Consider the following 20,162-nt stretch of genomic DNA (forward strand, 5'->3'; position numbering starts at 1 on the left):
AGGCTATTGAAACTAATAGCAGTTCCTGCAATTGGATATAAACAATTTGCACACTTCTATTGATTGGTGATTAAAGGGGTCATATGATGCTGCTAAACATTATGTTGTGTATTTGGTGTAATGCAATGTGTTTATGCGGTTTAAGGTTAAAAATCACATCATATGACCCCTTTAACAAAAATGTCAGCTATATTTAGAAATATTTATATATTTGCTTTGACATCAAATTAATTTGACTTGCCATGTAGGGGGGAAAAAACAGTGTTTCACATGTTTATCACTTTTCTTGCGCTTATTTTAATGACAGGAAGCTTTATGGGCTCTTTATAAACAATTGAGTGGGCGTCAAATCTTACCCCACGTCTACCTTTTTTTTCTTTGGACCATTTGCATACAGAAATTTGTGACTGACTTAAAGTTTTGACTTTTAATTAAAATTATGTCGTCTGTTTCAGACGCTCTCTCTGCGATGCAAGTCACTAGAGGATATATACAGTACATTCTGCAAACATCTGGTAATATTCTGCATACGTAAGCTTTATGTATAGCAGCGTATACCTGATCATTCTCTTGTGAATTTAATGGGGTGAAGAAAATAATTCAATTAGATTTTCGTTTTGCACAGGCAAGTACCCCCTCACATTTTAATCTGAAAATGTAAACATCTAGTTAAAATCGAGGTCACTCTTTTTGTCCGAAAGGCCAGTAACCCTGTATTTACTCTCCTCCAGCCTACTGACCCACTAACTAACTCTCGACGTGTTCCCTCTGCCGATAAGAAGACAAGAGAGAAAGCGCTTGTCTGTACTGTACACAAATACATATTGCTATCCGTTTCTTTTCTAAGAGGAAATTGCTCCTGAAAACTCATGTAGGCTATTTGTATCACACACAAAAACTTCCTCGGGCTCTAAACTCACGCCTGATGTTAGTGATAAAACTATGTTTATAGATAAACAGTTATGTATGATATACTTGATGTAGGCGTAACTAATAATCTTGAATCATTTACTAAAGCAATTCTAAAAAATGCACTGAAATGCACAGGCCACGTTATTTTTCGCTTGCGTCCACAGCGCACTACTGACATCTGGTGGACATGCTGTTTTTATTTAGTCTATAAAATCAGTTGTAGGCCTATTGAAACCTAAAACCAATGTAAAATGAAAATTACTTACATTTTAACAACTAAAGACGTGCGAACACAACAATGAGCAATAAATAATAATCAGCCCTCGGCGAAAATAATTAGTAGGCCTACGCTGCAAAATGTGTTTTTAATAAGAAACATTTGTTGACAATGATTTGGTCCAAATATAATAAAAGCACCCTCATGATACTGCCTGAGGACGCACTTCACATCCCATTTCATTTTATTTAGCCTGCATTTATTTATACTTTTCACAGAGGCAACTGCGTGAAAAAAAATAAATAACATTTTACAGATTTTTTTCTCTGTCTTAGGAGTGACTTTACAAAGTGTTTAAAACGTGTAACAAATTGGTGCAAATAAATAAAAAGATAATAAAATAAAATCCGTGCTTCAAGGGTTTTTTCTTCATTCTCATACATATTCTAAAGGGGTGCATGCAATACAAAAATCTCTTCACACAATATGAGTGTAGCTATGTATCAGATTTTTATTATAACTCATAAAATATGCCTGGAACAAAATGGCATGAGATTTTGGAATGTAAACGATTCCATCACACTTTTATATTCAACTTTTCGCAAACTGGGATCACGGTCGAACAGACAATAAGGAATTTTAATTCTTCAGAAGACGAGTGCCAACACACTCGAAAAGTCATTGTGTGGCATTGTGGGTAGAGTAGGTTACCCTATCCCACCTCTGAAATTTCTTTCTTGAAGATGGTTTTGCAGTTTCCATTCTGGTCCACATTGTCGCATTTTGAACAGCCATCCTAAAATAAACTTTGTGCAGATCGTGTGAATACTCCTCTCATCCTAATCCAAGCCCCATAATGTGTTTTAAGACAGGAAGTAGAACGTTGCACTGTAGAAGTGCTTGCCTTGACTAAAGCACTTAGAGTAGAGCGTTTGGACTGTGTGATTTCAGCTCAGACACTGGCCAAGGGGAGCAGCAATGCCTGATGGGTAAGTGGTACAGCACCGAGAACGGTCGAGACCAGTACTTGCATCAGTATTATTGCATTAGCATGATTTTATTTTATTATTATTATTATTATTTTAAAGAAACTTGATGAGAATGGTATATTCTAGTTTCTTTGTATGACTGACTTCCAGCTGAAACACATTTAAGTGCTTTAACATTCATTTTTTAGTGTAAACTTAATCCTAACAATGGAGTAATATTCCAACTGAAAGCAAAACCTGACATGTTATACTATCTACTCAAAAATGCACAAAAAAATATACCATAAATAACCTTTTTCCATTCGAAAACAAAATAAAAAGTTATTTTTCACAATGCTGGCCTTGACAAAATGAGGCTATATTGAATTCAATCTCAGCTGTGCGGAATCATTTTTCATTTTGTAGTCTAACATGGCCTAATATGGCTATTGTTAACTTAATTCCCAGTTCCAGCAAGTAAAGTTCTATCCAAGGAACCAAAGCCAAAACCTAACCCACACATTTCAGAAGTGAAGTTCTTGTAGATTCTGTTAAGAACCTAATATAACAACTCTATATATTTGTTTTTATCCCTTCTATTCGATTGTGCATTCAGTGGCATCTACCTTTAGAACATGGAAAACACCATCTGAAATCAACAGAGCAGATGGAGAACTGATCTAGTGAGCGGCACCAGCCCGAGTTCTATAGAAGTTTGAACAGTAACTGATGAAAGAGATGGGAGACGTTGGCATCTGAGGTGAAAGTGTAGGTGTACATTGGATTGACAGCACCATGAGCTTGTCTCTATCCCTCACTATTCACCCTTAAATTCCCTTTAGATAAGTGCACACCTTGTAGGGTATGACTTAATACCTTTAAGTCTAATGGCACATTGGGTATGACCAAAATTCAACCTTGAAAACAAAATGTTGGAGCAATGGATGGCACATTATGGAGAAGGCATTGCAAATCTGTCTGGAACAACAGATCCAATGATGAGAAACAATCCCTTGCCAGAGTGACCCTGGTCAAGGGTATACGGCTAAAGGACTGGAGGGTCTGACACGAACACGAACAGCTTGTGTTTATTGGCTTCTTCAGTCGGTTTGAACTTGCGCTTAAGGACACAAGATAGCTGCAAGTAATAGTAATTTCTGTGGAGACATGGCTTCCCCTAAGTATAGGTCTCTGTAAGCCATGTCTGACGCTGGTGATTTTGTTATGTTGATATTTGTCCTAGTAATATGGCTGGCTGATGCATCCAGTTCGAAGAGTAACGCTCTTAAGTGACGACTAATGAACGAATGCGTCTCTTTGCTGAACATCGGGGAAGCAATCGAGCTGATCACACAAACACACACTCCCACATTACTAACTTACCCATGTGGATTTTAAATTTGTGCTGTTAGGATTTCACATTGATCAATCTCGAATATGAGACAGCTCCCTCCTGCAGCCCTGTGCTCTGAAGAGAGACGTCATGTTCTCTGAGATCTTATTAAAAGTTTAGCGCGTTTGGCAAGTAGGAGAAAAATCCTTAGTCTGTAATTGGATGACTGTTGGAACGGCAGCCATGGCAAGCAATTATGCCTTCTCGTGGGGTTTGTTACGTATTATCTTTACAGACTCCTCTATTTGGTTGCGTCATGTCAAAGCTAACAGATGCTGCCGTCTTGGTGTGGTAGACTGTTGTTTAGAGTTCAAACTGAAGCGGAAGTGTTTGATTCTTCCTCGTTTATTTGAGGAGAGAATGACTCGATCAGGTTGAAATATTCGGTGAACCTGTATGTGGCTCTGGCCTCAACACAGCAGAGTTAGCACAAGCCATCAGCCTTCACATGGAGGATTTTGGAGAAACCAGGTCTTTTTTTGAGTGCCTGAGAGGATATTCAACTTTTCGCAAACTGGGATCACGGTCGAACAGACAATAAGGAATTTTAATAAGCAGGCCACACAAAAAAAATACGAAGGGGGAAAAAAAAGGTCTGCAGTTGTTCCCACAAGCAAGAAAAGAGTTTAATCATGAACATTTTCCAATAAATATTAACTAACTTCGGGTGATGAATTGCCTTTTTGTGCAACGGCAGAGAACGTGCATTCATTAAATAACGTCAATGCAATCTGTTGGTATAAAAAAAGCAACACAACTCAACTTATGTTGCCAGAAGATGTTTGAGGTTATGCAAGAAAGCAGTTCAGACAGATGGGCAAAAAATACAATCATTCAAACGAGAGCCAAGAGGTAGGCTTTGACAAGCCAAGAAGTATCATGGCTAAAGAACATCACAGCACAAAGCTGAACATTGGAAAAGCAAAATCTCAATATCGTGACATTAAGGACTGAATGCCATATTGATGGACAGAGCAGCAGAAATAAAATAAAACAGATAAATGAAAGGCATTAAGATGTACTATATGTGGTTATTATCATTCCACGGCTATGGAGTTTGAATATGGCTGTTAAGATTTTGAATTATGTTTCTATCTTACACCATGTCGAGTCCACTAAACGTAACGGAACAAAAAGCTGACAGTACTCCACTATTAATAAATCATCTGTTAGATTCGTCTTTTAGACATACTTTTAATAATAGGTCACTGATTTGATGGTTACAATTACAGCTACACATGAATTGTCACAACATCTGGCACCTAACAATAGCAAACACCACTATAACTGATTGTTTCTTCCAAGAAGTTCTGGTTAGTGGTACAAAAACAATGGTTATGCTTACAAAAAAAAAAGTATATTTATCTTTCGGAGTGCTTCGGGTCTTCTGCTAAAGTGGCATTCTGTAATTGTTCCCTTTTCTTCTCTCCCAAGTTTCAATCGATCTCAAAATCTGTCCGTTTATCATAATCCATTCAGATGAATTCAATTCCAAGTTTGGGTTGGTCACATAGTTCAGAATCTCTTTTAGTCTATTTTCAGTCAAATAAAATGTCGTATTCAAAGTGCTCAGTCCACACACTATTACGTCATCACGTTCACCACTTGCTTAAAGCATATAAATAAAAACATGATCAAATGTTCTTACATGACCAAGCAATTATATTTATATGTTAATGTTGCTATTTATTGTTATATTGCAGGTTAATGCTATGCATCAAATAAGACCACTGAGAGGGTTTCATAAAAAGTCACTAAAACTATTGAACGGACTGATCACATGATGAATGGAAAGCTGATAGTCTTCCGGTGCAAAGATAAGGAAAAAAGGAATTGCACATGAATTATACGAAACCAACCATCACAGAGCACTGGAAGTGCTCCGATTAAAAAAAGTGCATTACATATGTCAGATTCTTTAAAAAGGCTAGACATTAAATAAATTGAACACCAACGGCGTAATACTATAAACATTAGCAGTTCATTTTTATCATCATAATGGTGCAACGGTTGCTCAGTCTAAAAATGAAAGGCAGCAAGCAGTAATCCAGAGCACTCAGATCTAATAATCTAATAACATCTACAGCAGAACAGTTGAAAAGGCAACATGATATATATAATGCTTTAGCACAAACATGCCATCATCATAGACATCTCTTTTTATAGAAATAAATAGTTGAAATAAATTGTACTCTGCTTTTAAATTATTTCCATCTCTATAGGACTCTGATACACATTCAATATAAAGCATCTATCATACACAGCATACTGCAAATCTCTGAATCGTTGAACTCTGAAAGTCATCTGGTCAGTACAGCCACCACACGGGAAACCATTTGTGGGCGGATATCCGTTAAACGCTGCAGGTTATCTCTTTCTTTAGTTTACATTTGAAATATTTACACTGTTTGTAATTCCTTCCTATAGAAACAACATATACATACAGTTTATATATAGGGTTTGTTACGTATTATCTTTACAGACTCCTCTATTTGGTTGCGTCATGTCAAAGCTAACAGATGCTGCCGTCTTGGTGTGGTAGACTGTTGTTTAGAGTTCAAACTGAAGCGGAAGTGTTTGATTCTTCCTCGTTTATTTGAGGAGAGAATGACTCGATCAGGTTGAAATATTCGGTGAACCTGTATGTGGCTCTGGCCTCAACACAGCAGAGTTAGCACAAGCCATCAGCCTTCACATGGAGGATTTTGGAGAAACCAGGTCTTTTTTTGAGTGCCTGAGAGGAGAAGACAGAAAGGATATGAACGAACCGGTGTTATATTTTTGGAAATACAGTATGTATATTGTATGTACAGTGTTATGTTGAGTACATGTTGTTCAAAGGTGAACAAAATTCCTTTTTTGAGCAAGTACAATAGTCAGGTCAGGTCTGATTTGGTAGGCCATTTCAGGTTTACATCATTTCTTTGCTCTGGTGAAGCACAACTAACATTAAAAAAACAACACAAGTGTTGTTATTGTTACTGAATTAAAATAATGCTGAAATAAATATAAACATTAAATGCTAAACTTTTTTTATTGGTTAGTTGAACTTTTTTACTGGTTAGTTGATTAGATTTCTAATTTTCATTTAAGTGTTTTTTTTTTAAGTACTAAAATTTCTAAAACTAAAACTGAAATAAAAATTTATATTTTTAAAAACTAATAAAAATGACAAATCCACATAAAATCACTATCTCAATCTCAGTTTTTTTAATTACTAACATTTAAAGTAAAACTAAAATGAATATAGAAAATATAAAAATAAAGACCGATTTAAAATATTAACAAAATAATATAAAGGTATGTAAATAATACTAAAATAACATTGAACAGTGCCAAAGTAAATTGCGATTTTATTTTTCAACCATAGTTGGCAATAGAGAGACCGACGTTCCATAGTGTACCTTAAAATTCTAATTCAAATCACAATTCTGTTCCAGGAACTGAACTAGAATTTAAAAGACATTCAAATTTCTGGTGACAAAAATGCCTGGAAAATGTATCTATTTTTTTATTCTATTAACTATTGTAATTGACTTTTATGTTACTTTTTGTTTTTTTTATTTATTTGTAAGTATCTTTGGATTAAAAAAAAACTTTGAAAAAAGGGAAAAATGTCTGGCAATAAGGCATTATAGTTACATAATTTGAGACTTTGGGCCTCATTTATAAAATACTGCGTAGAAAGAATCCTAAATTTGATTTTACGATCATTTCTCAAAGTGCGTACGTGTGATTCATAGAACGAACGTACGCACAGAAAACGTGCGTACGCCTCTCTTTTAGATGTGAAATCTATAAATTGCAATGATCTTGAAATTGTGCGCAGCTGAACAGTTCAGATCTCCGCCCTGTAAACAATGTCTAATTAATGTCCTTGACTTATAAAAGAGCACCTGACAATGTCCAAATCTTTTACAAGCGGCAAGAATGGCTTATATTTCCAAAAACCTGCAGCACTCGGGCAAACAAAAGTGCGTACGTCTGCTCAGACCCTGACGTGGCGCTAAGCTCTTTTCCACGTCAAAGACGTGTAAATATGAACGTTGCCGTGGATGTTTGCGTACGCACACTCTACGATCAAATCTGTGCGTACTCACGTTTTATAAATGAGGCCCTTTATCTCTGGATAATCATAATCTCCGCTTGTGTTTTGACGGTTCAACTGATCCTGTGATGTGATTAAAGGGTATTTTCATTTGGCTTTTTACAAAATGAAAGAACTTTCATTCGCAGGACCACATAGAGGAGCCAAATCACCGAGATGATATAGATCTGGACACTATAAATTTGCTTCCATGTTGATGGTGGAAATAAACCGTGGGCAGTTTCTGAACAAGTACAAAATATTTCTGAGCCTCTTATGAAAATGATATATGATGAGCAATGCACTCTGTCATCTACAGCAGCCCATTTCAGCACAGCTTGTGTAAGACATCCTGCAAGTCACTTTAGCTTGAGTTTTCACGTGGGTGGGTGTAAACCCCACTTCCACTTCCTCTCCCAGCTTATCTAGAGTCAGAACAGAGAAGAGGCAGCTTCCTGCGTCCTCAAAGAAAGCAAATGGATGAGATGAATCACTTGCATTTGACTCATGGTTCCTCAAAACGGCAGCTGTGAGAGGTTCTTCTGCTTTCACTTACTCATCTTTAACGCTGTCTCAGACACAGGAAACCTCATGGCCTAAGACTAAATTACTACAGAACAGCTTTTGCTGGTAATTTTAGTCTGGCAGTGGATAAACGGATATGGATGGGTCAAATTTTATGACGGTCTCAGATGTCTCAAAAACCTATCTATAGCAATGATTCTATACCTGCAGCTTGTTCACCATTTCGTCAAAGAGTTTTCTGGCCTCGGGACTGTTAGGGTCTTCAAAGTAATCTTCTATACCGATCTGGACTACTATAGACTTCAGGTTACGACACACACCTGTGAAAAGAGTGGAGCTGGGAATGAGTAAGAGAGTGAGGGCAGAGAGTCATTTTACAGGAAGTGCGGGCGTATTTCATGTCATTCATAGCTCTAAATCTAAAGATATAACCAAATCCAATGTTTAATCTGAACATTTTCCAACAACTAATTTAATGATCTTTTTGAAATGAACTGCAAATACAGGAGAATATTCCTTAGTCTCTTGCAATTAATTAAATGCTAATTATTAAAAAACGTAATAATTAATAAAAAAATGATTATAAATTAACTATAAAAATATATAAATTATAATTATAAAAAATAATTATATTATATTATAAATTGGTTTAGACATTAATGGCTGTGTGTTGATTTATTTTGAGGGGACAGTAAATTTACTTCACTACTCTACTCACTACTTTACATTGTAGCAAAGTGTAATTTCTTCAGTGTTGTCACATGAAAAGATATAATAAAATATTTACAAAAATGTGAGGGGTGTACTCACTTCTGTGAGATACTGTATATATACAAGCATATCAAGAAATAATGGCAAACACTAGTTTACTCTCACTCACCCAAAGAAGCCAATCCCTGTATGCCACAGCCAGCTCCGCCAACACCCAGCGCTCGCAGGTGTGGCCAGCATCTGCCAATGGTCTGCAGGCACCTGTTACTGAAGCGTGCTGGCTGCTGACTGCAGAAAGACAATTCACATTTTCAATTATTTACATTAAACTTTAAAAAAAATAAAAATTCTAATATCAAAGACAAATGCTCAAAAAAGACAGTAGATGTTGCATTTTAAACTGACATAATATTTAAGCTATCAAACCATGTTTAAGAACCACCTTAACAAAAATCTACAATTGTCTTTGAAACAAATAAGTGTATTTCACTCTTACCATGGATGTAAAGGTGCCACCTGTAGTGAGATGATGTCTCTGCAACCAGCTCCCAGTGCCCAGATAACTTCCTGTCCAACAGGGTCTGTCGCGCTCCTAAGACATAATCAAAATCAACATCTGAGAAACTCTCTCTCTGCCTTTGCAAACCTTGTTATGACCTGTCAATGGGAACTAAGCAATCATACACATTAATCAACGTGTTTATTTCTACTCTGACCTGTACTGGCCTTGGACATAATTACAAAAAGTTTTCCTGCTAATATATGTATAATTTTTTTTAATGTATGAAAAATGTATGAGTCTACAGTCTACAGAATCTATGCTTGATTCCAAAATTATGTTTGCATCCTTTAAAGTATAGATTCAATTTATTACATGATAGCTTACTGAATAAATATATATGAAAAATCAATTAAGAGTTGTTACTATTTTCATTAAAGCAATTTAGCAAATTGGTTTCCCAGCACAGTGGTCATTAATAGTCATTATATTTAAATGCTTTTGTATTCATTCACAAAAGCACTGGAATATAGTTTTCCCTCCCACCTCAAAGGTTTTGTGAGTGAACGCAAAGTTGCTCGGGAAAACGCAAACGTTTTGCAAGTGAAACAAAAGCATTGAAATATAAGTTTTTCTCCCATCTCTCTCTCTCTCTTTTTTACCATCAGCACATCCCTTTAGAGGCTCTGTAAAAAAAAAGTGTATATCTTATAAGAGAAAACTCAGTGTTATGACCATATGCCATTATTATATTATTAAATGCTAAATTATATCTAACAGCCAGTCAGTCATTAAAAAAAAATATGTTTTCAACCTTTAAGCATACATATCCAATTTATTACATGATTGCTTAGTGAATAAATAATTAAATAGACATGAAAAATGTATTAGAATTGATATTATTTTCATTAAAGCTAAGCAGTAAATTGATTTCCTGGGGACAGTGCTCATTAATACAGTTTAGGAGTCATAATACAAAAAGAATATCTGCCTGTACAAGGACGCAATTGACCGATCAGAGTCAAGTATACCACAAAGTTGTGTAATAAAAGAATATATGGACAAAAAAAAAGGACTAAATAGTGCTCCCTTGTGGACCAACCTGTATGTGACAGCCTGTAGTGCCCTGCAATAACAGCTGGCCAACCACAGAGAGCGATCGGTCAATAGATTCGGACAATGAGACACCTTCAGAATGAGCAGATTACTGCCAGTAGCTTTCAACAAAGCCTCCAGACCCTCCTCAAGACAGCCACTAAACACAAAAGAAAGAGAATCTATTAACACAATCTATTAACATTTCAGTTTATACAAAATATGTGGGGACTATGGCGACCAGATGTCCTAATAAAGTTATGACCCATACGCCAATGTAATATACAGTATGTACAAACATGTTTTTGCTTCATATGAAAATATATTTCATATATGAAAATGTAATATATGACACCTATTAGAAATTGGAACAATTTCATATATTAACATCAATATCTAACCAAATGTTTATGTATGTGTAATACATTTTTGAACAAATGTCATGTACATGTATATCCATCCTTAAACCTGTCAATACATGTTGATAAATGTAAAAGACAGACATACATTTAATTTGTGTGTGTGTATATATATATAAGTACATAAAATTGCATACATAAATAAAATATATTTTGTTGACATTTGTGGTTGCTACATATAATACCACATAAAAATCATCTACTCAGAGAATGATTTTGTATGGGGACAGTCCTGAATTTATTAGCCTGCAATGCCATTTGCTTCAATAATGAATCTTTAGTTTGATTGCTTTTTGATTTTTTTTGTCTCGTACAGGATATTTTAAAATTAAAAAAATACTTTCAGCTTTAAATCCACCAAAAATACGACGTCTACGTCAAAGTCTTTCATGAGGTTTTCAACTGGCACTCTGGTTGAGGTGATTTAGCAGAGCAATTAACAAGCTGCTCATTCTGTTCCCTTCTCACACTGGATTTCTGAACAAGCACTTCACAAGTGTCAAGACTGTGTGAGCGAGTGAGTGTGTATCTGTTTGGTGTGAAAGAGTGATGAGAGGATCAGGGAAGAGTGCAGAAGGTAATAAAACAACGGCGATAAGAGGAGGAGGTGCGTGGAGCTGTGGGAAGGCAGTAGCCACACAAACAGCAGGGTCAGTATGGTACAGTAAACAGCAGGCGCAGTGGGAGACCGCGTTACCGTGTGCTCTTCAGATACTCCTCCTTTGTCTCTTTTTTGCCCCTCTGTCGGGGTTTGAGGTTCTGGAGGATGAGGGAATGCGTCTGTGTGCACCACTGAGACAGAGTGCACAGGAACTAAACAAACATAGCGAGAGACAGAGTTAGAGAGCTTGGCCTTTTTTCAGGACTATTAGCAGTTACGAAATACGTGGGCAGCAGATAATTAATGCTACACTGTTTCACATCTCATTCAGAAATCGCATCATATGACCCCTTTAATATATTTCATATTTATTAACTTATGTTATTTTAGTTTTCTTATGTGCCTTTTTTATATTTCTATTTGGCATTTCAGTTTTAATTGTAGTCTCTGTAATTCTAAACGATATATGTGTAAAATATATTTTAACATTTTAATTTTCATCAAAACATTTGATTTTTTTTTGGGGGGGGGGGTTATAATTTCAATTATATTGGGGGGAAATATAATTTCATTATATTAATTTGTCTATTAACTATTAATCATTACATATTTCCCCCGTGCCCCTAATATCTCTTTCTATCCTATCTACAATTTCAAAAATAAAAAAATAAAAATAAAAAAAGACATCATCCTCTAGGTCCAGGAAGTGATATCATTACATATTATTTTTGTCAGCTAACTCTCAATTCTTTGAGCAATTGACAACTTTAGTTATTTTCTTCCTGTGAAGCTCTAATTTTTAACTAAAATACAGCACAAGCATATTATTATTATTATTATTATTATTATTAAGTTAATAATTAGCCCAAAAGGTACTGCATAACAGGAATGACCCTTTTAATTTTGAGTTATTCATAGTCTAATGAACGGTTAATACAAAAGCAGTTCTGCTATTTAAACTGTGATACTGTTTAAAATGTTCAAGACAGTAATTATGGGTAAACATATTTCCCCCGTGCCCCTAATATCTCTTTCTATCCTATCTACAATTTCAAAAATAAAAAAATAAAAATAAAAAAAGACATCATCCTCTAGGTCCAGGAAGTGATATCATTACATATTATTTTTGTCAGCTAACTCTCAATTCTTTGAGCAATTGACAACTTTAGTTATTTTCTTCCTGTGAAGCTCTAATTTTTAACTAAAATACAGCACAAGCATATTATTATTATTATTATTATTATTAAGTTAATAATTAGCCCAAAAGGTACTGCATAACAGGAATGACCCTTTTAATTTTGAGTTATTCATAGTCTAATGAACGGTTAATACAAAAGCAGTTCTGCTATTTAAACTGTGATACTGTTTAAAATGTTCAAGACAGTAATTATGGGTAATATGATATAAATACTTATGTCATGTTGTAGTGTAGGAGCATACATTTCAGGAATAGCATTTTCTGATAAAAAAAAAAAAAAAAAACATAAAAATAAAATTCCCTGAATTCACTGAAAAGGCCATGGAGAAATTAAAAGAGAAATATATTCTGAAAACCTGCAGAAAAAGTAGGCGGTCAGTTCTTAAATTGAACAGAAGTACTACTGTAAAAGTCTTTGTGTGAATGGTGTTAAAACCTTTGAAGAGATGCGAGCGTTCTCCAGCAGCACTCTGGTCCACACCGCCGGGTGACGAGCCACAAACTTCCAATCCCGGCACACCTCGGCCGCCTGCAGGAGTGTCTTCATATCCAGGTAGGTAAAGATACAGAAGAGAGCGGCACGTATCTTCAGCACCTCAGGACTGATCACCTCGTTTACTTTAGACGGGCTTTTCTCGTGGCGACAAGGCTTGTATCCCCGTTCAGAACGACCTGCCGACACGGAGAATAAGAGCTAAAGGAAGACTTGCTTGACAGCTGTGGTCACCATTTAGTTTTCCTGCATGTAAAAGAGAAGACCTTTAGCACACTGAACTCCACATCGAACATGGGTGAGTTAATTTTTGCGTGAATTAATCTTATTTGACTGGCTGCATTACCACACATGTCCATATGGTGGCGCCTCAGTCAAATAAAAAGGATAGCTATCAGTCTGTTTGCTCTTCTCACTGCCTCCTACAGGTTCTGAACATCCTCCAAATCATGCAATCAGCAGGCCATTTCTATCTCACAGCTCCAGTTTGACAGACTCTAGGTTTACTTGAGTCATACACGATTTGCTGAAGATCTAACGAGACTGAGACTAAAGAAACAGGTGTTGTTCTTGTTTTATAAGATGTACAATTTTTAGGCAAAATCTGCCAGAAGTTATGACTCAAACAGGACAGGAGGGATTGTGTATGGCTAAGTTATGGCTATGGTAAGGAAAGTAGGCCTTCACCTGGACATGGGCATTATGTTTATGCATTCAGTTACATTCAAAATCTAGCTGGATAAACTAGCCATGACTGCTGGTCTAGGATCAGTTTCTCCTACCCAAAACCAAACATTAACTAATAGCGGGATGAAAAAAGATGACTCTGGATCAGTGGATGCAGGCAACATCATCCCACATTGTTTGCCCTGCTGGTAAAATGGTCTTGATTTCTGAAATTATTTTTAAAAATGTAAGTTTAATTACCATTAATTAATAATAAAAATACCAGAATATTAATTATTGTTACATAAAAATACACAGTTTTACTTGTGGAATAAAAAGTGCTAAATTATATCAGTATAACAAATTTAGTTTATTCATATCAGTACAAATATTTTATAAAATAATCGATTAAATAATAAAAAAATATATAAAATAAAAAAAATACATTCATATCTGCATTTAAACGCTAAACAAGTATGCACTTAAGTGGATGCAGGCAACCTCAATGTTTGCTGCAAAAAAAAATGCCTTCATTTCTTGATTTACACAATTTTAGATTTGTAAATCATTTCTTCATTTACGCAATTTTAGATTTAATTAATTAATAAAAATAAAAGAATAAAAAAGGTCATGATAATACTTATTTAATTAATGCTCACCAATAATTATTTATTATTTAATATTAATTAATTAATTTGTGAAATAAAAATGATTAAATTATGTTTGTACTAAAAATGAATGAGTTCATCCAAATATGTAAAAATAAACTACAAATAAAAATGTGCAAAAATAATAATAAATAATAACACTAATAAAATAATAAGAAATACATAAAATAATAATCAAAAAATATTTTATTTTTGCATTCACATCTGCTAGAAACAAGTCTGCACTTAAATAAATGCACAGAATACATCCCTTGTTCTCTCCAATGGATTTTATACCAACTTCCAAATACTTTTTGAGGTTGACACTTTGACATTGTTTGACATGGAAGGCATATGTATCATTCAAATATAATTTCCATGCTGGCTTCTGTAATGTTACGAAAAAAATCATGCATTTATTTTGTTAATTCCCTTTAACTTTTTTCAATAAGATGTGAGCAGGCCTACTGCTGCCACCTACAAAGGTTGGTAACATTTTCTGCCACATAATCTGACAGCCGAACAATGGAGAGTTGACAATCTACAGAACAAAAAAACAGTACAAATGAGCCTTAATCAATGTAAATGAAATACATGCAGTCAAGATATCATGGCCTTAAGTCACACTTTGTATATGGTATGATTATGTATGAGAGCATAGAGTAGACTATTGGTTACTCATTTCGCTCTTCCCACAATGACCTGGAGTCAGTAGGTGGAAAATTGTGCTCATTGGTTTATGACACACGCTCTCTACTGCTCTCTGGCCTATGATCCTGACAGCAGTTGCATTCATGTGACCTAATATTCCTCAGCTGGCGTCCTGGTCCTCTGACCCGACTATACCGTCATTATCTGGAGAGTGGGTACTGTGGCCTCTGGCGTGACAAACTGGTCAACAAACTGTTAACACACAAACTTACATACTGCAAAATGACATTTGAAACCAGAGCAGCATTTGCTACAGACCTGCTCTTTTCTGCCTGCCCCAGATTATGTTTTAAATTACTGACAAGCCAAAAATGGCATTTACATTCACGCCTTTGGAATTGTGTTCCCTGGGAAATGAACCATGTTCTTCCACGAACATTTAGAAATACAAAATAAACCCAAGGACAAATTCTTCGCTCATTCTGCCCACGCAAGTCAATGACGCACCTGTAGCTAGTCTGTATCCTCCACGCTTCTCCCCATGCTGGCTTTCTGCTCTCCTGTCTTGCTCCCACATCTCGGCCTCGGACTCAGTGGTGCGGGATCCTACGTCAGACACGTCGCCCTCCTCTCCCTCTGTGCTATTCCGATATGGCCGGCGCTGCCAGTTCTGGATGGCCTGTTTGCGGAGACCCCAGCTGCAAGAAGCAGCCGCCCTTTCATATCCTCCTCCTCCGCCTCCTTCCCCAAGTCGGCACTGGACGTGGTAGTACTGAGCATCAGGGCAGTCCTCCAGAGCGTGGAGGTCCACACTGTCACTGTCGTAACCTCCTGAACCCTGAGACACAGACTTCCCTTGTCCTGATGCACTGAGCACATAGGGAAGCATGGAGAAAAACACAGGGGCAATATTGTGGTTAATTTGCAGTAATTTATTAAAGGAATTACTGGACATCTATTGCCGTCATTGTTTAACAAGCAAATAATCATTCAAATAAAATACTGCAAAATGCATTAATATTACCATGAAATGTAGGCTCAACAATATGCAAAATTATTCACACTGCATAGGCTGAAAAGGAAAAAGATACTAAATGTATCTAAATTCGTAATCTTATTTCCATATATATATTTTTTAATAATTCAAATAATTCACCAGATTTTTCTTTTACGTAGTGTCTATTTAAACTTAGTGCAAATAGCCCGCCTTGTTGGCAGAGGCTATTTACACTAACTCCGCCCACCAACGTGTGATTGGGCTAGTCAACATTATAAAAAATAGCTGTGATTCTTTAGCTCCAGTTGCACAGATGGTAAACCGCGTTACGTGGTCTTTTTGTCGCAATCGACCCGAGTTCGAACCCGCCTTTTGCCGAACTTTTTTTCCCCCCCTTTTCAAATCTCGTATATCACACCGTTAAGGCATTTATTTTCAATAAAAATTAAGGAAATAATCAAAAAGTTGAAAATAAAGTATCGGGTAGGGTTAGGGTAGGTGTAGGGAGGGCTTTACTGTACCAATAAGGTGGCATCCATTTAATAATTTGAATTAAAATTATAATTTACACTCAATACGTTATTATTGCATACTGTTTTATAAGGTACTACAATACTGAAGTGCAGATAATTGCCACTATTTGCAACAAGTAGTATAAATAGCAGAAAACCCTGCTATTTTAACAGTGTAAATAATCTATGACTATTTGCACTTAGTTGAAATAGCGATAGAGGCTATTTACACTAAGTGCAAATAGCGGCTGCCTTTTTTAAATGTAGTCTGGAGCTTTTTATTTACCTTTCAATTAGCAATGTTGCCCTAGCAACTAATTGAAATACTAAAATTGAAATACTAATACTAAAAAGATGAAGTACTAAAACTAGTAAAACTAAAACTGAAATCTTTAAAACTGAACACTTTATACAGTAGCCACAATGTATGTCATAACTGCCCAGACCCAATGAATGCTATGATAGAATATATATAAAACTAAAATAATGTATGTAACAAGTTGGCATAGCAATTGCCTGATTTGTCTAGTTTCTACTAACTGCCTATTTTTATGCTTATTTATTTTGCTATTCTAATTACGCACAATTATACGAGTAGTTGCATTTTCTTATTTGCATTCCATGAGCCTATCGGAACAGACTCACTACCCATTTTCTGGGTCAAGAACCACCAGTTGAAAACAACAGCTTTAGGATACAGGGTTTGTGTAAAAAGAAGTGTGTAAGAACAGAGAGTTAACCAGGAAATACGATCAGATCTGTCTAGACAGACTTCCTATAATACACACAAACACACACCCACTAATTCAGAAATAAGAGACTCTGCTAGCTCACTTTGTAGGAGGAAAGATTGATAACTTGCAAAGATTAATCTTGCAAATATTATTGTTAAGCCTGAATGAGTAATGGGTTATTTCCTTAATTGCACATAAGAGAGTGGCTCTTGTTTTCAATCAAAACACTGCTCAGAAGATTCTTCTTACTACTGAGCTCAGAGTACACAGCACTAAACCAAAACTTTTAGGAGTGCCATGCACTTTTTATTATGCACTAGTGTCAGTCCTGACTCAGAAGTCCTGACTTTAAGTACTCAGTAGCTCTATGTATTTAATAAACGAGTCTAGGTTACAATGGTTGTCAAATCAAATGCAACTATATGTAACCAATATATATGTTATTTATGTTAATTTAGCAGCTGGTAATCAGCATACAACTATAGTACTGTATATAGAAAAGAGCAGACTTGACATTTTCACATCAGTTTAAAGCAATTGATCTGAGGAAGCTCTGACACAATTGGACGAACTAAATTTAGACATGTGAATGCATTATTCCTGATTCCTTTGTATCTTCAATAATTATGTAACTTAATTTTCAAAGACTCAAATAGTTGCATCCAAAATCTACATGGCTCAAAAATCTCATGGGCATCAGTTTAAATGGGTAAGATACTTCTGAACTCTTCCACTATGCAAGACCTTTCGTTAACCATTACAAGTGAAACCATTCAACTCAATGGCAACAGTTAGGGCATTTGCATGGGATTATGGATAAGGAATGTTCTCCTCCAAGGCTTAGCAGGGAGCGAATTTCCACTGGGGATTCCAGCCAGACATTTAGTCACTCTCCAGATGTTACAGCACTGAGACTTAAAGAGGTACTGTGCTACTGCAGTCACTAGTCACTGTAGGCTCTGCTGTAGGCAACCGACTACAATGACAGACTTTTCTATTTCACTGTGGGCTGAAGAGCAAACGACCCACTAGAGATGAAGCTGGGACACATTATCATTTCTTACACAGTAGGAATGTGTAATGCATGGCTGGCTATGGCAGAGATATCAAAAGCCATTTGTAAGATAACACGCAATGACTAAAAAGAACTTGTATGAAAATTTTCATGCAAACTGACAGTAAAAAATTTAGAACTTTGAGGATAAGTCTGGTTTCTTTATAGTATTATAGAGCTTTCTTAATGTTTCAACACAACTTACATGTAAGAACTATCTATTTGTAATATTCATTTGAAGCTAAAGATAGAGATAGGAAGCAATGGCTAAAGACATCTGTCTCTTAAGTTAAGTCGTATAAGTGCACAATAAGGCTGTATGCCTCATGACAACTCTCTGAGAGTTTAGCACAGTAATATGCATGGCAATGTTAATGTGTTTGGTCTTGGAGGAATAGATCTGCTACGCTGCTGCTGCTGTGGCAGAGCAAGTACCGAGATTTTCTACTGCCACATCCACAGACTGCTGCTGTGAGCATGTAGGTAATGCTGCTGCTGCACATATAACATATATGAAATAACCCCCATATATAACATGCATGAAATTACCCCGTAGCAGATCTATACAGGTGGAGCTGGGGAAGGTGGAGGGTTTCTGAAGCACGATGCAACCGCTACAGCAAGTAGCGAGAATTTGAATGTTGAGCAGCAAGCTGCTGATACGAAAAGAAACCAATCAGCTGCGCCATATGATTAATGATGCCATTATGTCAGATTGAGTAAGAACCTGTCAGCCTGTGCCGATAGTTTCATAGTTTAATTCGACAGAACTTTAGATTAAAGCAGTATTGTGAAATGTTATTACAATTTAAAATATCTGTGTTCTATTTTAATATATTTTAAAATGTAATTTATTCCTGTGATGGCAAAGATGAATTTTCAAATGCCATTACTCAAGATTTCAGTGTCACAAGATCCTTCAAAAAATCATTTTAATTTGCTAATCTGCTGCTCAATAAAAAAAATGTGTTCTTATTATCAATGTTGAAAACAGCTGTCCACAATTTTTGTGAAAACAGTGATACATTTTTTTTCAGAATTCTTTGATGAACAGAAAGTTCAAAAGAATAGCATTTATTTGAAACAAAAAACTTTTGTAACATTATAAATGTTTTTACTGTAACTTTTGATCAATTTATTGCAATTCTTGCCAAATAAAAGTGTTAATTTCATATTGTCCCCACATTTTTAACAGTATTATACATGCCACTTCTTTATTTCATGTCTTAATAATTGATGGATGATGGTGGTTATGTCATAATAAAGGAACAGCAGTGGTCATATGCGGTCTGGTATTTCAAGCCTCTCTCTCATCTGATTCATGAGGAAGACCTGTGGAGTCTGTGATGTCAATTTAGGGACAGCAGACTCCAGGCAAACCCACGCTGCTCCTTCCTTCCCTCAGAGCACCAAATGGTTTGATACGGCCCATGCGCAGATGCACACACACAACAGATGGATGGTGATGTCTCATTCACAGATCAGAACCTTGTTAAAAGAGCTGCCACAGAAAGGTTATGGTGTGTTAGGTGAAATCGCATAAGAAGATGAAGATCTAAAAATAAAAACCAGTGTAATTTGTTTATGATGTGAACTAGTCATGTTCAAAGTCAGATGGTGACTGGTTGAAACAATTTCACTAGAATAACATTTAATCTTAAAAATAGTGCGGTTCATAATATGTCCAATTTGTCTGCATTTGTATGTGCCCAGTTATAGCCTCATTAAACAGCATTTATAAAACAATTTTATAACCCTAACCTCACACACACACACACACACA

The 20,162-nt window shown here is 35.8% G+C and overlaps 1 protein-coding gene across 1 annotated transcript in view; it reads right to left on the reverse strand.

The window, feature by feature from the left end:
• Positions 1-8,974: 8,974 nt before the first annotated feature.
• LOC107711519 (F-box only protein 41-like) overlaps positions 8,975-20,162 on the reverse strand; it is a 47,489-nt gene continuing 36,301 nt past the window's right edge. Inside the window, exons 5-10 of the mRNA XM_016516506.1 lie at positions 15,590-15,951; positions 13,062-13,297; positions 11,524-11,639; positions 10,415-10,567; positions 9,310-9,405; positions 8,975-9,101 (exon numbers count right to left, since the gene is read on the reverse strand). Coding sequence (XP_016371992.1) covers positions 8,975-9,101; positions 9,310-9,405; positions 10,415-10,567; positions 11,524-11,639; positions 13,062-13,297; positions 15,590-15,951 — 1,090 coding nt within the window. The remainder of the gene's footprint in view (positions 9,102-9,309; positions 9,406-10,414; positions 10,568-11,523; positions 11,640-13,061; positions 13,298-15,589; positions 15,952-20,162) is intronic.

The sequence above is a fragment of the Sinocyclocheilus rhinocerous genome, unplaced genomic scaffold, assembly GCF_001515625.1.
Source record: "Sinocyclocheilus rhinocerous isolate Xijiao unplaced genomic scaffold, SAMN03320098_v1.1 scaffold2252, whole genome shotgun sequence".
Lineage (NCBI taxonomy): Eukaryota > Metazoa > Chordata > Actinopteri > Cypriniformes > Cyprinidae > Sinocyclocheilus > Sinocyclocheilus rhinocerous.